A 17,965-nucleotide genomic window follows, 5' to 3' on the forward strand; every position below is an offset into this window, starting at 1 on the left:
AGAAGCCCAAAGTCTGAATTAGTAACTTCCTAAATGCCTTGACGGCAAAAACCATATGCAAAGGGTGAGACTAGAAAAGGAGTTGCAAGCGCATTTGTTTGTGAGTTGAGGGTTGTAATCGCAAAAGCACTTTCCTAATCCCAAGTTTTATTTCACTACCTTGAATGACGGTCTCCACAGGAAGGATTGAGTAAAAGATATTTATGACAATAACTTCTGTCTCTTTCAACTGGATTTTATGCAATTAAATAATCCAAACTGGTGACTTTAAATGATAAACTTTTATTCTGAATATACTGTTTTTGCACAAGATTTAACACAACATTTTCTGGGATTATAAATATTTTTATAACAGTATTATACAAATTTTTACAAAACTTCTTTTATCAGGCTAGTTAATTTCCACAAAAGTGTCAAGAGAACATAATAAAGGGGAGAAAAGATCTTTTGTTCACAAAGCCAATTGGCCTTTTGCATGGATGCACACTGAGCATTTCAATAAAAGTATCCCTAAAAAGCATGATCCAACAATCATACGGCACAACAAAAAAGACAGCTTTGTCAGGTCACACTGTAAACTCAACTGGCATCTATACAAGACAGTATCCCATTAGTCTCAGTGGAATTTCTTTGAGTTAATTACATGAACTAGAAATAAGGTAGAGGAAACTCTTGCTAAGGGTTGTCTGAGCCTTTGAAATTCTGGAATTTATTCAACACTTGATACATCTGTTGTACTGATTTGCTCTTTACAGAAATATACATGGAATATTAGCAATATTAACATTCTGCTAATGGGACAACACAAGTTCTACATAGTAATAAAATATTTTAAGTTGGGGGCAAGTGAAATCATCGTTCTATTCTACACTTGAAAAAATCACAGCGCTCACTTTGTTTCACAAGGTCAAACTGTCTACCTCTAGATATTTTAATGTTAACTGACGATTAATGGAATCGTTCAGAGTTTTAAATTAAGACATAGAATTTAAGCTTTGGTGGAGAGAAAGATTTAAATAAGACTTAAAATAGAAGAGAGCATCAAATAAGCAAGTAACACTTGGGTTGCAAAGGTCACTTAAAAGGGATACTGCCTATTTGAACCCAGTAAGGCCAGTTTTAAAGTTAATAAAAGGAATATCCTAGGAAAACTTACAAATGGCAGCAACACTGTTTTGTTTTGTGTTCTTTTTTTCCCAAGTAAAGCAATAATGCCTCAAGCATTAGAAACATGAAAAAAGATCATACTAAAATCTTATAGGCCCAGGACCTAAAAATCTCTTCAATCAAACTTGCTAACTATGTCATGTTAAAAACCTGTTACAAATATGGACCACGATTGGTGTTTGGCAGTAATGCTGGTTGTTCAAATGAAGAAAATGTAAAGAAATCATTAATGTAAAAGTCATTCCTGTTACTCAACACCAATGTAAGACTTACTTTGATTTCGTTTTGGTGACAAACTACATTAAACTGGATGAGTAGAGCAAAAATGAAAGAAGCCAAAGCATTTAAAAGCTTTTTTCTCTCGATCGCTTAGTCTTTGAAAATCAATATTTATAACAGGCTATAATTTCAGGTCTTGTCAAGAATTAGAACTCACAGAAAAATCCTAAATTAAACTCAACAATTTGATGGGAATGAATGTTACTGTCTTTGAAAAAATGCTAAGAGTATGAAGACTAGTATTAGGCAGGAGAACAATTTTTAGTCAGAAAGCACGTTCTTACCCAATTTATTACCAAGTACATGGTTCTCATAGTATAGGTTTATTTTATAACAGAAAATCAAGGATCATAGCAAGACTCGTGCATGTAAATATATTTTGATGGCAAATGGAATCAACAGGACCCTGCCAAGAGACGCCGAGTTTAACTGTGATTAATGCAACAGTAACATAGTTGATGAAAACATACTATTTCAGTGACATTAGCCACAAAAATATATTTAATAGATTTTAAAGATAATTTTAAGGTAGTTTGTTGTATGCTGGAAGCAATTCAGTTGTTTTAATGTGCGTCATATATACACACGAACTAACATAATTTTATATTTTGATTTCCCCTTCCCAACACTCTCATGATTTAAAATAGTCTAGCAAAAGGTAACAGTAAGGTTTAAATATGTAATCAACAAACAACATGATTTAAACATAGTGTCACTAGAGTGAGAAGTTCTGTGTGTGTGTGTGTGTGTGTGTGTATATATATATATATATATATTTAATCACTTTGGTGTTTTCTAAAATGTCAATACCAGGTACAAATGAGACTACAAAATCACAACAATGTGTTAGAAATGGTAACTGATGTCAACTCTTAGCACAATAGCTGGCAAAATGATTCCACTCCCACCCACCCCCGTTTTTAAATAAAAAATAGTTTAAATAAGGAAATATACACAAATGGTTCCTAGGGCATATGGGTGGTGGGAGGGAGTTACAAATGTGTGCAAAGCTGAAAACAAAACAAATGTCTTTTAAACTACGCCAAAGACGTGGTTACGTCTTTGATATGCGGAGCATAATAAAGCATGCTGGATAATGTTAGCAAGATATTGACTTAAAAAGGATGTATAAGAAAATGTCCAGCATATACACACACCAATACTTGGTATGTTCAAAATAAAAAGGCATTTCGCCATAAAAAATATCTGTATACTTCCAGCCTTCGGCAGAATTACTCACTTGAACTAGAATTACACATCCATAGTTTTTACCCTTTCTTCAAACACTGTTGACTCCTGCAAATTATTTTTAAAAGCATAAATAATAATCTAGCATATTAGTCTATAATGAAATATCCCATTTACTACACTAATCATTTTCACCAATGAGGCTGTATAAAAACAATTCTGATTATTCACAATCAAGTGTTCATGTGCATACATACAGATTCAAGGTTTCCTATTTGTTCAGATTATTATAAAACCCTCGTCAAACTGCATGGAAATTTTGGTCAAGTGATCATATACCCTTTACAATGGAGGGAGAAAAGCAGCAGCAGCAGAAACGTCTGGAGTGTATGTGCTACTATTCAAACGAACAAAGAGGAAACCTAGTGTGAATCTTCATCGAGAACGTATATGGACTCTTCAAAAAATAAATGTGTCAAATCTGATTTATGTACTTACAATATCTGTACATAGGTTTTCAGGCAAAAGCACGAGTCTGTATAAAATCCGTTAGCCCATTTCACCATTTACCTACGCCAGTCATTCGGCATTGACATTGCACAGTATATTCAGAGTAATTAAACGACATTTTTAAGGGTGACTTAGGTGCATTACACTGCAAGGTTCAGAGTCTTACATAACAATAATGTCACTCGGTTAACTTTTCAAAGGACTATACTCTACAGTAAGAGAAAAACAAACCGAAAGTTAAAATAGCGGCAGCATCATGCAAAATACCCTTGGTAACCAAAGTTCATTTATCACAAGAAAAAACGTTTTCCCCTCCCCCCCAACAAGCTTCTCTTAAGAGCATTTTGAAATATCTGGCTAGCACTACATAACTTTACTGTGAACAAAAAGAAACATTACATCGAAGCACTGATTCAGGGCTTACATTTATGAGGAAACATGTCAGATGTTCAAATTGCATCTTCAAGCACCTTTAGTTTAATAGTTTCTTAGTTATTGTTTTCAAACACCGATTCATTACCCCAGCAAAACTTAATTGGTCGTCATTTGTGTTCCTATTTTGGCAGAGAAGCCATTCTTCATAAGGCATTTTATTTATGGCAAATTTCTTTCCATAGAAAGTTAGCCATTATTTCTATTTCAACAGATTACATCAATCTCTTTCTCTCTATTTTGTTTTTCAATAATAACTACTCAAAGCAGGAAATAATTTTTAACAGAAGAATACATGAAGGCAAAAATAACTCATTTTTTTTTCCTCTAGAGATTTTCTTGGTAAAAGAACAAGAATTGCAGCAAGTCAAAATTCCAGGTCAAGGTCAAGACAATTTGTATGATTCATAAACAGTGTGGGGAGCCCTTTTACATATAATCACCAACAACGCAAACAACAAACTCCAATTTTCCAATAGAGCATGTATAGAATTTTGCTTTGATGTTATACATAGATGATGCAGCATTCACACAAGTTTAAGGATCTGAGACCCTGACATGCAGCCAGTGGGGGCCATATGCGTCTGCGCCTTAGATTTAGCCATGGTATGGTCCCAGCTAATGTTCAGCTCATTCCACAGTTGACCCTATCTTAACGCAACTGAGGCCTCATGTTTTGGCAGGGTCTGGAGTTTAATTACGCAGATTGAGTTTTAGAAGGTCATAATTGGCAGTGTCTGCTGCCAGATAAAAGCCAAAGTAGTACAAACTGGACTCCGATGATGGACCACAGGGAGGGATTCAATCCAGAAACACCACCACAGTCGGTATAATCCTCCTGTTGGTAAGAAAAGGAGAAAGAAAAATCCTGAAGAAATACTTAGTAAGCCATCTTTCAGAGCACCCATGTTTAGTCCACTTCTGAACTCACCTGATAAAATGCTTTTAATTGGAATCCAAATAAATTACATTACCCTAGATTTTAGAGTTCAGCAATTTTGAATAAAGTGATTTCCCTAGTACCATTTCAAGAATGCTTTAAATTTTGAGTTGCAGATTCTGACGGTTAAGGAAGAAAATACTTGAATAATAAATGCTGTTTTGACTAATATACCAGTTGCTGAATAAAAAAACTTTCACAGTACCAGATATTCCTACATATTTATAGAAATAAGGAGTAAATGTAAAATTTAGGTTTTATAATTCCCAAGAATTATGCTCAATAAGGCAAAGTTTGGTACTGGTAAAATCAATGTGAGAAATGATCTCTCTTTTCCATATCCTTTATATCTAGTCAAAGGTGAACACACCACGCTGCACATGTAGCATCTGGACCTTCACCAAAAGTAAAAGAAAGAATAATGTATTTGAATCATACATGAAAAGTCACTCTAAAAACATATTCAAAATAGAAAGCTAAGCAATTAGAGACATTTGTTTGATATACAGAACCATGAAATATAAGCAACTGATATACCTATTTGGACCCTCCATTGTCTCATGGTAGCTCATTAAGTTCCTTTAAATGCAAAATTATCCTTTATCTTTTATTCCTAGGTTCTGTGTTTTGTAACATTTTCTACAACCTTTGATTTCTTTCAATTACTGAATTTCATTAAAGATGTTTCGGAAAATAAGTAGACGTAGATATGAGGCTTTTTAAAATATTCACTATGCCAAGGTTCATCGTCCAATAATCAAAATAATAGGTTATGTAAGTAAATAAAATGTTCAGAATGATTTTCCAAAGACTCTGAGCTTGCAGAGAAGAGAACGTTGGCTTGTTTTCCTCACCAGGGTTTAATACAGTGCCTGCCACCCAGTAAATAAATAAAATTTCTTTCTTGAGCTGCATTTTTGAGGCAGAGCACTTCTGTTAAAGAGAAGTCTGAAAGAAACAAAAGAATCTATTAAGAAAAAGTTTATTTTTCAAAAGCTAGTTCCTAAATCTAAAGAGTAGCATCAAATGATGATCCATTCTTGGTCCTCATCTTATTTTACTTTTCAGGAGCATTTGGTAATGTACAACATTCTCCCCTTAAAATATCTTCCCATTTATATTTGCCCAACACATCTGGTTTCCTCCAAACTTGTTTTGGGTTCATCTTACTCACTTTACCTCAACCTGCTTCTCTTCTTGCTCTCTACATGACAGACTTCCAGAAGTTACTTCTCTCTTTTTATTTATACTTTCTAATCTAATCTAGTCCTATAGCTTTCAATTCCATTTATTTGTTAATAACTCATAATTTTATCCTATTTAATATGAAATGATTTTTGCTTGTGTTCTTTCATTTTGCTTTAAAAATTCTAACTTTTAGTTTTAATAGACAAAATTGTAAGATATTTAAAGTATATATTTAGGTGATTTGATAGACGTTGTGAAAGGTTACCCCACCCACAATAATTAACATGTTCATTATCCACATATTTATCATTTTCCCCCCATTGGTGAGGATATTTAAGTTTTACTCTCTTGGCAGATTTCAGTTCTACAGTATAATCAAATATAATCAGATTTTATTAGATCCCCAGACTACTCATATTATAGCTGAAAGTTTGTATCCTTTTGCCAACCTCTCCCTACCTCTCCGCTAGCTACTGACAACTCCTTTTCTGCTCTTGGCTTCTTTGAGTTTGATTCTTTTTAAAAATTAGAATCCATATATAAGTGATGTCATGCACTATTTGTCTTCGTCTTGCTTGTTTCATGTAGCATAATGCCCTCAGGGTCCAACACTGTTGTCAAAAATGGCTGGGAGTCTTTCTATCTATCTACATACCACTTCTACTTTACCCATTCCTCTGTTGACGGACACTTAGGTTGTTTCTATATTTTGGCTATTGAAAAAAAATGCTACAATGAACATAGGGGTGCATATATCTTTTCTAGTGTTTTCATTTTCTTCAAATGAATACCTACAATTGCCAATTCATACAGTAGTTGTATTTTTAATTTTTGAGGAACCCCCATACCAGTTTTTCATAGTGGTTGTACCAATTAACATTTCCACCATTAACACAAGAGGATTCCCTTTCTCCCCATCCTTGCCAGCAATGGTTATCTCTTGTCTTTTTGATAATAGCTATTCTAGAAGGTGTGAAGTGATATCTCCTTGCAGTTTTGATGTGCATGTCTCTGCTAAGGGATGTTGAACCTCCTTCATGTACAGACATACCTTGGATATACTGCAGGTTCAGTTCCAGTTGCAGATAATTCAATAAAGGGAATATCTCAATAAAGCAAGTCAAAATAATGTTTTGGTTTCCCAGTGCATATGAGAGTTACGTTTATACTATACTGTTGTCTCTTAAGTGTATAATAGCATTATGTCTAAAAAAGTATATAATTTAAAAAATACTGTAGTGATAACAAATGCTAGCCATCATCTGGGTTTTCAGTGAGTCTTTTTTTTTTTCTTCTTTTTTTTCTTGTTTGAGGGTCTGGCCTCGATTGTTGATGGCTGCTGACTGGTCAGGGTGGTGGTTGCTGCAGATAGGGTGGCCGTGGCCATCTCTTGAAGTAAGACGACAATGAGTTTGCTGCATTGACTGACTCTCAGAACAATCTGTCAATCCTCTCAAACCCTGTCACTGCTTGATCGACTAAGTTTAGGTAATATCTTAACTCCTCTGTTGTCATTTCAACAATATCCGCAGCTTCTTCACCAGGAGTAGATTCTATCTCCAGAAACCACTTTCTTTGCTCTTCCAGAAGAAGCAACTCTTCATCCATTCAAGTTTTATTGTGAGATTGCAGTGAGTCAGTCACATCTTCAGGCTCCACTTGTAATTCTAGTTCTCCTGCCATTTCCACCCCATCTGCAGCTACTTCCTCTACTGCAGTTTTGAACCCCTCACAGTTATTCATGATGGTTGGAATCAACCAGGTGTAGTCTCCATAAGCAGTCACATTTTGAAAGGAATTTCTGCCCCCCTCAGTAGTAGGTCTCAAGAGTAGGCTTCAAATGTTCACTAAACCATGTTGTAATGTGCTGTCATCCAAGCTTTGTTGTTCCATTGATAGAGCACAGGCAGAGTAGACTGAAAATCCCTGGGATTTTCAGAATGGTCAATGAGCATTGACTTCAACTTAAAGTCACCAGCTCATTAGCCCCAAACAAGAGAGATAGTCTATCCTTTGAAGATGGGTAGTGACTTCTCATCTCTAGCTATGAAAGAACTAGATGACACCTTTTTGCAATGGAAGGCTCGTTCATTGCAAAAAGGTGTCATCTAGTTCTTTCATAGCTAGAGATGATTCATTGATGAATCATAGCTGATTCATTGAAAACCTGCTGCAACCCTGTTTGTTTCCTACAGTTAAGAGGTTGCTGGAGGGGAGGTGGGTGGAGGGATAAGGTAACGGGGTGATGGGCATTAAGGAGGGCACGTGATATAATGAGCACCGGTTATTATATGCAACTGATGAATCACTTAACTCTACCTCTGAAACTAGTAATATAATGATACGGTAATTAATGGAAATTAAAAAATTAAAAAAAAGAAACCTGTAGCCTAGTGTAGCCACTGTCATGGGTCACCTCAGTAGATCTGGATAACTTGCTGCTTCACCTTCTACTGTTCTGTTCTGCAGCTGGCTTCTCTGCTTTAATCTCATGAACCAACCTCTGCCGGCTTCAAACTTTCCTTTTGCAGCTTCCTCACCTCTCTCAGCTTTCACAGAAATGGAGAGAGTTAGGGCCTTGCTGTGGATTAGGCTTTGGCTTAGGCAATGTTGTGGCTGGTTTGATCTCCTATCCAGACCACTAACACTTTTTCCATGTCAGCTGTAAGGCTGTTTGACTTTCTTATCATTTGCGTACTCACTGGAATAGCACTTTTAATTTCCTTCAAGACTTCCCCTTTGCATTCACACCTTGACCAAATGTTTGGTGCAAGGGGCCTAGCTTTCAGCCTATGTTGGCCTTTGAAATGCCTTCCTCACTAAGCGGAATCATGTCTACCTTTTGACTTAAGGTGAGAGACATGTGACTCTGCCTTTCACTTGAACACTTAGAGGCCACTGCAGGGTTATTTAATGGCCTAATTTCAATTATCATTTCATCTCAGAGAATAGGAAGGCCCAAGGAGAGAAAAAGGGATGGGGAAATGGCTGGTCTGTAGAGCATTCAGAACACACAAATTAAGTTTGTTGTCTTAGATGGGTGTGTTTTATGGTGCCCCAAAGCACTTACAATGGTAATATAAAAGATCACAGATCACCTTAACAAATACAATTATAGCGAAAAAGTTTGAAGTATTGTGAAAACTACCAAAATGTGACAGAAAGACAAAAGTGAGCAAATGCTGTTGAAAAAAAATGACACAAGTACAATTGCTTAATTCAGGGTTGCCACAAACCTTCAATTTGAAAAAAACAAAAAACAAAAAACAAAAAACTGCAGTATCTGTAAAGTGCAATAAAGCAAAGTATGGTAAAACAAGGCATGCCTCTACCTGTTTGGCCACCTAGATGGCTTTGGGAAAATTCTATTCAGATCTTCTGTCCATTGATTAATCAGATTTCTTTTGATACTGAGTTGTAGGATTCCTCTGTATATTTGGGATACTGGCCCCTTATCACAACATGAATTGCAAATAATTCCTCCCATTTCATGGATTGCCTTTCAATTGGTCTCCCTTGCTGTCAGAAGCTTTTAACTTTGATGTAGTCCCATGTTTATTTTTGCCTTTGGTGTAAAATTAAAAAAAAAAAAATCATTGCCAAAACTAATGTCAACGAGTTTACTTCCTAGGTTTTCTTCTGGGAGTTTTACTGTTTCAGGTCTTAAGCTCAAGTAGTTAACCCATTTTCAGTTGGTTTTTGTGTATGGTGTAAGATAGTGGTCCAGTTTTATTCTCTTGGGTGTGGCCGTTCCCAGTAGTATGTATCAAAGAGACCGTCCTTTCCCCATGGTATGTTCTTGGCTCCTTTGTCATAAATGAATTGAACATATATACATGGGTTTACTTCTGGGCTATTTTGTTCTATTGATCCGTGTGTCTTTTTGTGTGTGTGTGTGCCAGTACCGCTATTTGATTACTGTATTTATATAATATAGTTAGAAATCAAGAAAGTGTGATGGCTCCAGCTTTGTTCCTGTTTCTCAAGACTGCTTTGGCTATTAGGGTTTTGTGGTTTCATACATATTTTAGAATTCTTTGTTATATTTCAGTAAAAATGTCACTGAATTTTTGATACACATTGCAGTGAAACTGTAGATTGCTTTGGATGGTATGAACATTTTAACAATACTTCTAATTCATGAGCACTGAATTATCTTCCTATTTATCTGTGTCTTCAATTTTATGTTATAGTTTTTAGTGTACACATCTTCTTCCTCCTTGGTTAAATTTATTCCTAGACATCCTTATCTCGTTCATGGTATTAGTTGCGGGCCTTTATTGTGTTGAGGTATATAACTTTTATATCAAATTTGTTAAAAGAGTTTTTATCAAAATGGATGTTAAATTTTGCAAGTGCTGTCTCTGCATTTATTGAGATCATATGATTTTTATCCTTCACCTTGTTCAGAGGGTGTATCACATTGGTTGATTTGTCAAAGTTGAACTGTCCTTGCATCCTTGTGATAAATCCCACTTGATCATGGAATATGGTCTTGGATTGTTGAATTCAGTTTGCTAACATTTTGTTGAGGTCTTTTTTACATCTAGGTTCCTCAAAGAAATTGGCTTGGAATTTTCTAATCTTGTGGAGTCCTTGTCTGGTTTTGATAGTATGGTAAGGCTGGCTTTGTAAAATGAATTTGAAAGTGTTCCCTCTGTTATTTTTTGGAAGAGTTTGAGAGCGACTGGTATTCTTCTTTGAATGTTTGGTAGAATTCACCAGTGAAGCTGTCTGGTTCTGGGCTTTTGATTGTTGGGAGGTTTTTGAGATCTGATTCAGTTGCCTTACTAGTAACTGGTATGTTCAAATTTCCTATTTCTTTATGAATCATTCTGGATAGGCTACATGTTTTTAGGAATTCATCAATTTCTTCCAGATTTTCCAATTTTTGCTATGTAATTTTTATAGTAGTCTCTTAGGATACTTTATATTTCTGTGGTATCAATTTTGATGTCTCTTCTTTCATTTCTAGTTCTTTTTTATTTTAAACCTCTTTTTTTGTAAGTCTATCTGAAGTTTTGTCCGTTTTATCTTCTCAAAAAACCAGCTCTTAGTTCCACTGATCTTTTCTATTGTCTTTTTAGTTTCTATTTCATTTGTTTCTGTCATGATCTTTGTTATTTCCTGCCTTCTAGCATTGGTCTTAGTTTGCTCTTAATCCTTGTATAAATCTATTTGAGATCATTCTCTATTCTTAATATAGGTGTTTATTCCTGTAAACTTTCTTCTTAGCACTACTTTGCTACTTCCCAGTTTTGGTTCAGTGTATTTCCATCTTCATTTGTCTCTAATTTGTCTTTAATACATAATATATTTTTATATTATAATTTGTCTTTTGCTTTTTTCTTTGACCCTTGGTTGTTCAGTGGCATATTCTTTAATCTCCACATATTTGGTGAATTATCCAGTTTTCTTCATATAGTTGATGTCTAGTTTCATACAACTGTGGTCAGAAAAGATGCTTGATATGACTTCAACCTTCTCAAATTTACTAAGGCTTCTTCAGTGTCTTTAACATATGTTCTATCCTGGAGGATGTTCCATGTCCACTTCAGAAGAAAGTGTAATCTGCTTTTGGATAGAATGTTCTGTAAATGTCACTTAGCTCCATCTGGTCTAATGTGTCATTTAACTCCACTGTTTCCTTGTTCATTTTCTGTCTGGATGATCTATCCATTGATGAAAGTGGGGAACTGAAATACCCTACCAGTATTAATACTGTTATATTGCTGCCTACTTCTCCTATTAGGTCTGTTAATATCTGTTGTATCTATTTCAGTGCCTCTGTGTCAGGTGCAGAAATATTTAAAAAAAGTGTTATATCCACTTTTGATTGAACCCTTTATCAATGTATAATGATTATCTCTTATTATAGTTTTTGTCTTGAAGTCTATTGTGTCCAAGTATAGCTACCCCAGCTTTCTTTTGATTTCCATTTGCATGGAATGTATTTTTCCATCCATTCACTTTCACATACATTAAGGTATATGTCCTTAAAGCTGAAATGTGTGGTTTTGATTTGTATTTGCCTGATGACTGTCGATGTTGAACATCTCTTCATGTAGCTATTAGCCATTTTGATGTCTTCTTGGAAAACATGTCTATTTAGTTTTTCTGCCCAAATTTTAGTTGTTTTTTTTTTCAAAGATTTTATTCATTCATGAGAGACACAGAGAAAGAGAGAGGCAGAAGGAGAAGCAGGCTCCCCAAGGAGCAGAGAGCCCGAGGCAGGACTTGATCCCAGGACCTCAGGATCATGACCTGAGCCGAAGGCAGACGCTCAACCATCTGAGCCACCCAGGCACCCTTTAGTTGATTTTTTAAACTTTTATGAGTTCTTTATATATTTTTGATATTAACTCCTTATCCTATATATATTGCTTGCGCACCGCCCCCCCATTCTGTAGGTTGCCTTTTCATTTAGTTGTTTCTTTGGCTGTGCAGAAGCATTCAAAGTTGTCACAGTCCCATTTGTTGATTTCTGCTTGTGTTGTTTATGCTTTTGGTGTTGTATCCAAAAATCCTTGCCAGGACCAATGTCAAGAAACTTCTTCCTACTTTATCTTCTAGGAATTTTATAATATCACATATTAAAGTCTGTGATCTATTCTGAGTTAATTTTTATGTGTAATATAGGAGTCCAGTCCCATTGCCTGCATGTGTTTTTTTTTTTTTTTTTTTTACCAGGACCATTTGCTGAATACCATCCTTTCCCCAACGTGTGTGCTTGGCTATCTTACTGAGTATTAGTTGACCCATATATATTTGGGGTTTCCTTCTGGGCTGTCTTCTGTTCCATTAGTCTATGTGTCTATTTTTGTGCCAGTACCATATTGTTTTGATTACTGTAGCTTTGTAGTATAGTCTAAAATAAAAAACCTGGTATCTGCAGTGTTCTCTTTTCCCCCAGGATTATGATGAAATTTTGGGTCTTTTGTGGGTCCATACAAATTTTAGAATTGTTTTTTCCTATTTCTATAAAGAATGCTGTTGGTATTTTGGGGAATACACTGAATCCATAGATGGCAGTGGGTGGCATGGACATTTTAATATTCTCCAAATCCATAAACACAGGATGTCTATGTTTGTCTTCTTTCTTTCAGCAAAGTCTTATAGTGTTCATTGTACCGCTCTTTTACTTCCTTGAAGTTATTTCCAAATACTTTGTTTTTGATGCTATGGTGAATTGGGATAGTTTTCTTTTTCAGATGTTTTATTATTAATGTATAGAAATGCACCTGACTTCTGATTTTATATCCTATAAAATTACTGAATTCTCCTCAGACCTCCACACTGATTGCTCTCTGCCACCCCTCCTCTTTGATGATGTCTTTTGGTGTAGTCTTTGGGATTTTCTGTATACAGAACCATATCATCTGTTAAGTACTGGCAGTTTTATTTCTTCCTTTCCTATGTGGATCCCTGTTGTTTCTTTGTGTTGCGTAAAATTCTAGCTAGGACTTTCAGTACTATGTTGAGTAAGAGCAGTGAGCATGGGCTGTCTTGTCTCAACTGTGAGACATTTTCCTCCAGTGAGTATAATATTAGCTGTGGGTTTGTCAAGGATGTTCCTCTATGCCTGTCCTGACCAAGGCTCTTACCATGAAATGATGTCATTTTTTATCAAAAGCTCTTTTTCAGGTATCCTGGTCATTTATATATTACATTCAGCACTGTGACTTTTTTGTAGCTTAATGTGTTCTCTGTATCGAAGTTCTAAGTTCATGCATTTTTCTCCTGACTTTGGTAAACATCTTTAAAACCATTATTTTCAACTCCTTAAGGTGTGTTAGTGGAGTTTTATCTATCTTGTTTTGTTTAGAACATATTTTCCTGGACTCTGTGTTGGTTTCTATGCATTAGATAAAACAGCTACCTTTCCCAATCTTGATTTGGCTCCCAGTAGTTGAAGGTGGGCTGATATCTGTCAGTGTCCCAGTGGGAGTGATATTATATAGCACCTAGATGCAGGCTGATTAGAGCCTGGACCCCGAGGCAGCAGTTTTTAAGGTATGCAAATAGACCTCTCCCTTTTAGGGTATGACTGACAAAAGAGCATTTTTGTCTGCTTTCTCTGCACTGGGCCCTGGGGGAATACACCGTTAAGAACTGTTGATTTGCCATTGTCATGTGGTACCTGACAACACCAGCCCTACCAGCCACCATAGCCCAGTGATATGGTGTATCACTTTGGGGGTGTCCTTTGGGCAGTAGGGCATTTCTGTCTGGTCCATCTTCTCTGAGTGCTGGGAGGAGAGCCACGGTTAAGTACACATTACCCTGATGAGAACTGTTTGTTTCTTGGGTGCAATGGGTCTCATGGACATAAGCCCTATTAGACTTTCAGAGATAGCTGGGGTGGGGGGAGACTGTACCTTGAATGGAAGTCTTAACAGAGTGCCAAACGTTCAGACCAAGCTCGGAGTTACAAATTTCCTCCTGATTTTTACGTAGCTATGTCAGAGAGGGGGATTATGGAGATAGTGTGTCTTAGCCTTTCCTACCTGTTTTGATGTGGCTATTTTCTGGATCATTCAGTTTCTCAGTGTCTTTCAGAGGGAACTGCTTTGTTTATGGGATAAAGTGAGTTCAGGGCTTCCTATTTCACCAGCTTGGACCAAACCCAGAATAACTCACACTTTTATGTCTTCAGACCTGAATTCTCCTCTGACCTCCACACTGATCTCTGCCACCTCTCCTCCTCAATGTCTCAGAAAGGTCTCAAACTTGCCCAAAGATAGTACTTATCTGAAAGACACTTCTAGTAGAAATAGATCAGGGTAAAGTCAACAAGTCATCTGTGATTGCTCCTTTTTTACACTTTTTTCAAATGTAATTCACCAGCATGTATTCTTGACCTGAGCTTCAAAATACATCCCCAAACTTACCACTTCTCACGATCTCATGTCTAATTCACCATCACTCCCTCAAAAGCTGCCTCCCTTGTCTCATTGCTTCTACTCTTGCTCTTTTACAATCTTTTTACCAAAAAGCAGTCCCCTCAGAACAAAACCCAATTTCTTAGCAAGGCCTCGGGAGACTGGCTACCTCTCCATCTTCCTCTACTCCTCTCCCCTCCCCCACAACTTCCTCTGCTTCAATAACACTGTCTGTCTCTGCAATGGGTCAAGGTGCGTACTATCTCTGGGACTTTGTACTTGATCCTCTTTGTTCAAATTAGGGTAACAAGATAAAAGAATGCTCAGCTACATTTGAATTCGAGTAAAAACATTTTTGAGCATAAACATATCTCAAATACCTCATACCCAGAAGAATGGTCTAATTCACAGGTGTACAGTAAGCACTAATTTGATGGGATGGAAAATTAGCACACAGATAAGACCCATTAACATCTTAATGATATATTTTGTCAAAGAAATTTCCTATTAAGGTAAAGAAAAACACTATCTCTGGCTCTGATTCCATTGTGTTAAATTTTTTTGCTTAGTCGCATTTCCTGTGTGTGATGAGGTCTGTTTGAGTCTGGGAGGGGGAGGTTTATATTAGTTGATTCACACTAAAAGGTCTGTCTTCTTCAGTTTCCTGTCATGTTTTCTGCATGGGCAGCCATGTATACCACGCCTTGAAATTAAGAGATAGATTCTAAAAACATTCTAAGTTGCAAATACATTGATGTGAGAGAAACCTTAGCATTTTTTTCTGTATTAAGGATAGATCAAAATCCCATGAACACTGATTAACCGGCTCATAGTCTGAGTTTTAAGGATTCTTTGTTTCAAAAAATTCTTAATTAAACACATCAACTGAGACTTCCTTTTTCCCGAGGTTTTCTTTTTAAGACCATGTATACTAGTGGCTAAAATATCCTCAATTTTCTCTTGTTAAACAGGTATTGCTAAACTCTTAAATCTGCCTTTGTTTCCCAAACCAGAATAACTAGGGGTAACTAATTGTACATAGTAATAGCTCAATAATTTGTAATTTATTTTCTGAATTATAGTCATTATATTCAAAAGGCAAATCAATCACTGGTGAAGACAACCCTCCAAATAATGGCTAACTTTGGAATTTAAATAGGTCTGTAGTCAAAGCACCTACAGCAGCTTCAAAGAAAATGTACTTTTAAAAATTATTTAGGCAGCTGGGTACTACACAGTAAGTCTTTTAATAGGAATAAGTTGTCTAGCAAATAATTTGCTCTCCTACCACATTAATCCATGAAGTAGGTAGTATATTTGTAGGTATACACACATTTAAGTAGTTGAACATACACACATCTGGATATTCATTTTTCAGGTACCCAATAATGTGCTTTTATAAATGAGGTTTGCATAAAAGCATGAACTTTCTCAATGCCACATATTATTGGCTTTACTTCTTTGATAAACTTTAGCTTTTTCTTTAGTAAACTTTTGTGTTTTAATGAAGTCCTCATAGCTGGTTATCTATCATTGATACCCTTCTTAGATTCCATAGGATACAAGGGTTTTGGCTTTAGACAGTCTTTCTTGAAAGGCTCAGAGATCTGTGAGCAGAATCTCACCCACCACAAGTTCCTAGTTTACAGCTAGACTAGCACTGAAGTTTAGACTTTCACCTTTATTGGTCTTCAGTGTCAGGAACTGCCAATTAACCTCAGTATTTTTGGGTACTGTTTACATTAATTTTTTCAACTTTGGATTGTTTCAGAGAAAAATGATACTTCTTTTGATGTTATCATAGCAACACTCCAATTGCATAAACCAGAGTCACTGTTCCATACTGATAACTATGTTTTTAAAGACTCAACACAAGTCTTATTAATGTAAAGTATATGCCATCTACATCATCTTCTCAAGACTACTCATTACATATTCCTCAAGGACATAGTAGCAGGGAATCCCAGATGTGTTCTTTTCATCTTTCAAAAATTATTTCATTAAAATGTACTGATCCCAGCCAGCTGAATCCACAGTGATATTTATTTTCTTGGTAAGTTTATAGTTAGTTATGGTGAGAAAGAAAAATTCACAATCACGTTTTTGAGGGGACAGTCTTAGATGAAAAAAATGCTTACCTACAGGTTTTAACATAAAGGTAAATAGGGAAGTGATCTATATTTTTGTGTTATAATTAGCTGCCTGTATATCTTACCGAAAAATTCTATGGAGAGGAGTGAATATTTATACTATTCCTTACCTTTTTTTCTTAGCCTTACATTTTAGTTTGCTCATTCCTATCATGATAAGTATAAAAAAATAGAACATAGAAAATATAATTTTTACTATAGTTTTCATATGTAAATGGTACAATCACCTGGGTAGGGATCAAGTACAACATGACTTCAAATAGCTACCTCGGTATCAGTTTTAAAAATAGGGCGAGGGGATCATTTAATTTTGGTCTTTTAATGATCCAAAGCAGCTAGCTCTCTTTTCACTTGGAATCTTGTGCCATGAAAACCATTATTTTATCATCCCAGGAAAAAGGTAGTTGTTTTCTGAGACTCGCGCTGCTACCCTACTTTGCTGCCCCTCTGATGAGCCCCTCCATTCACAGTAATGGCCATATCTCCATCTAGTGGTCCCTAGTCAATGAATACCTGGACAGCAATGAAGAAAACACAGTAAAAGTTGCTCCAGTAACACTAATCACGATGATTCCAGAGCATCAGAAAAGAAACTGCAAAACCGTAAATGAATCCCTGACCACAAGCTCAGGCCCTAAAACCTCTACTCGGTCAGTATTAATGATAGAATTCAGAAATTGGCCAAAGGTAATAAGGGATCATTTTAGCCTAGATACTATCAATATTATGGTAGTAAAAATATAAAAAGTTGATTAAGTCATTTGTTTTTAAAAAAAGAAAAAACTGAATTACTGATTTTGAAAATAATGTTGGATGAAACTGAAATGGCTCATTCATGTTATTCATGTTATGTTAGCATCTTTTGAAAATAGAGATGACCAGCTCTAATAATTGTCCTTAGGCTATTTCTCCTCATGAAGCATGTATAATTTTTCCCACACAGATTTAATCTTTCTATAAAACCTTAAAAGAAAATACTGATTTTTAAATAAACAGGAAAAGGATATGCTTGCTTTAGGATTAGAAACTTAAGCAATATTTGCATTCAGCTATTTACAAAACAATAGAAGTACCGGGATTTTAATAACCCGGTTTCAGGATACTTATTATAGTGGATTTAGGGATATGGATTATTTATTAAAATTTCAAGCCAAACACACACAAAAAGAAAAATTAGAGAAAGTGACTGACCATCCACACCACATGAAAACTTGCAGTAAAATGAAGAA

The 17,965-nt window shown here is 35.8% G+C and overlaps 1 protein-coding gene across 6 annotated transcripts in view; it reads right to left on the reverse strand.

Moving 5' to 3' along the window:
• Positions 1–269: 269 nt before the first annotated feature.
• The window catches only part of CACNA2D1 (calcium voltage-gated channel auxiliary subunit alpha2delta 1), a 482,730-nt gene continuing 465,034 nt past the window's right edge, over positions 270–17,965 (reverse strand). For all 6 annotated transcript variants that reach the window (XM_073898722.1, XM_073898721.1, XM_025873249.2 and 3 more), the window contains one exon: positions 270–4,414. In XM_073898722.1, the coding sequence (XP_073754823.1) occupies positions 4,298–4,414 (117 nt within the window). In that variant the 3' untranslated portion in view covers positions 270–4,297. The remainder of the gene's footprint in view (positions 4,415–17,965) is intronic.

The sequence above is a fragment of the Callorhinus ursinus genome, unplaced genomic scaffold (genome assembly GCF_003265705.2).
Source record: "Callorhinus ursinus isolate GAN/ISIS: 27379988/994484 unplaced genomic scaffold, GSC_fseal_2.0 scaffold12, whole genome shotgun sequence".
In the NCBI taxonomy this organism is placed as follows: Eukaryota; Metazoa; Chordata; class Mammalia; order Carnivora; family Otariidae; genus Callorhinus; species Callorhinus ursinus.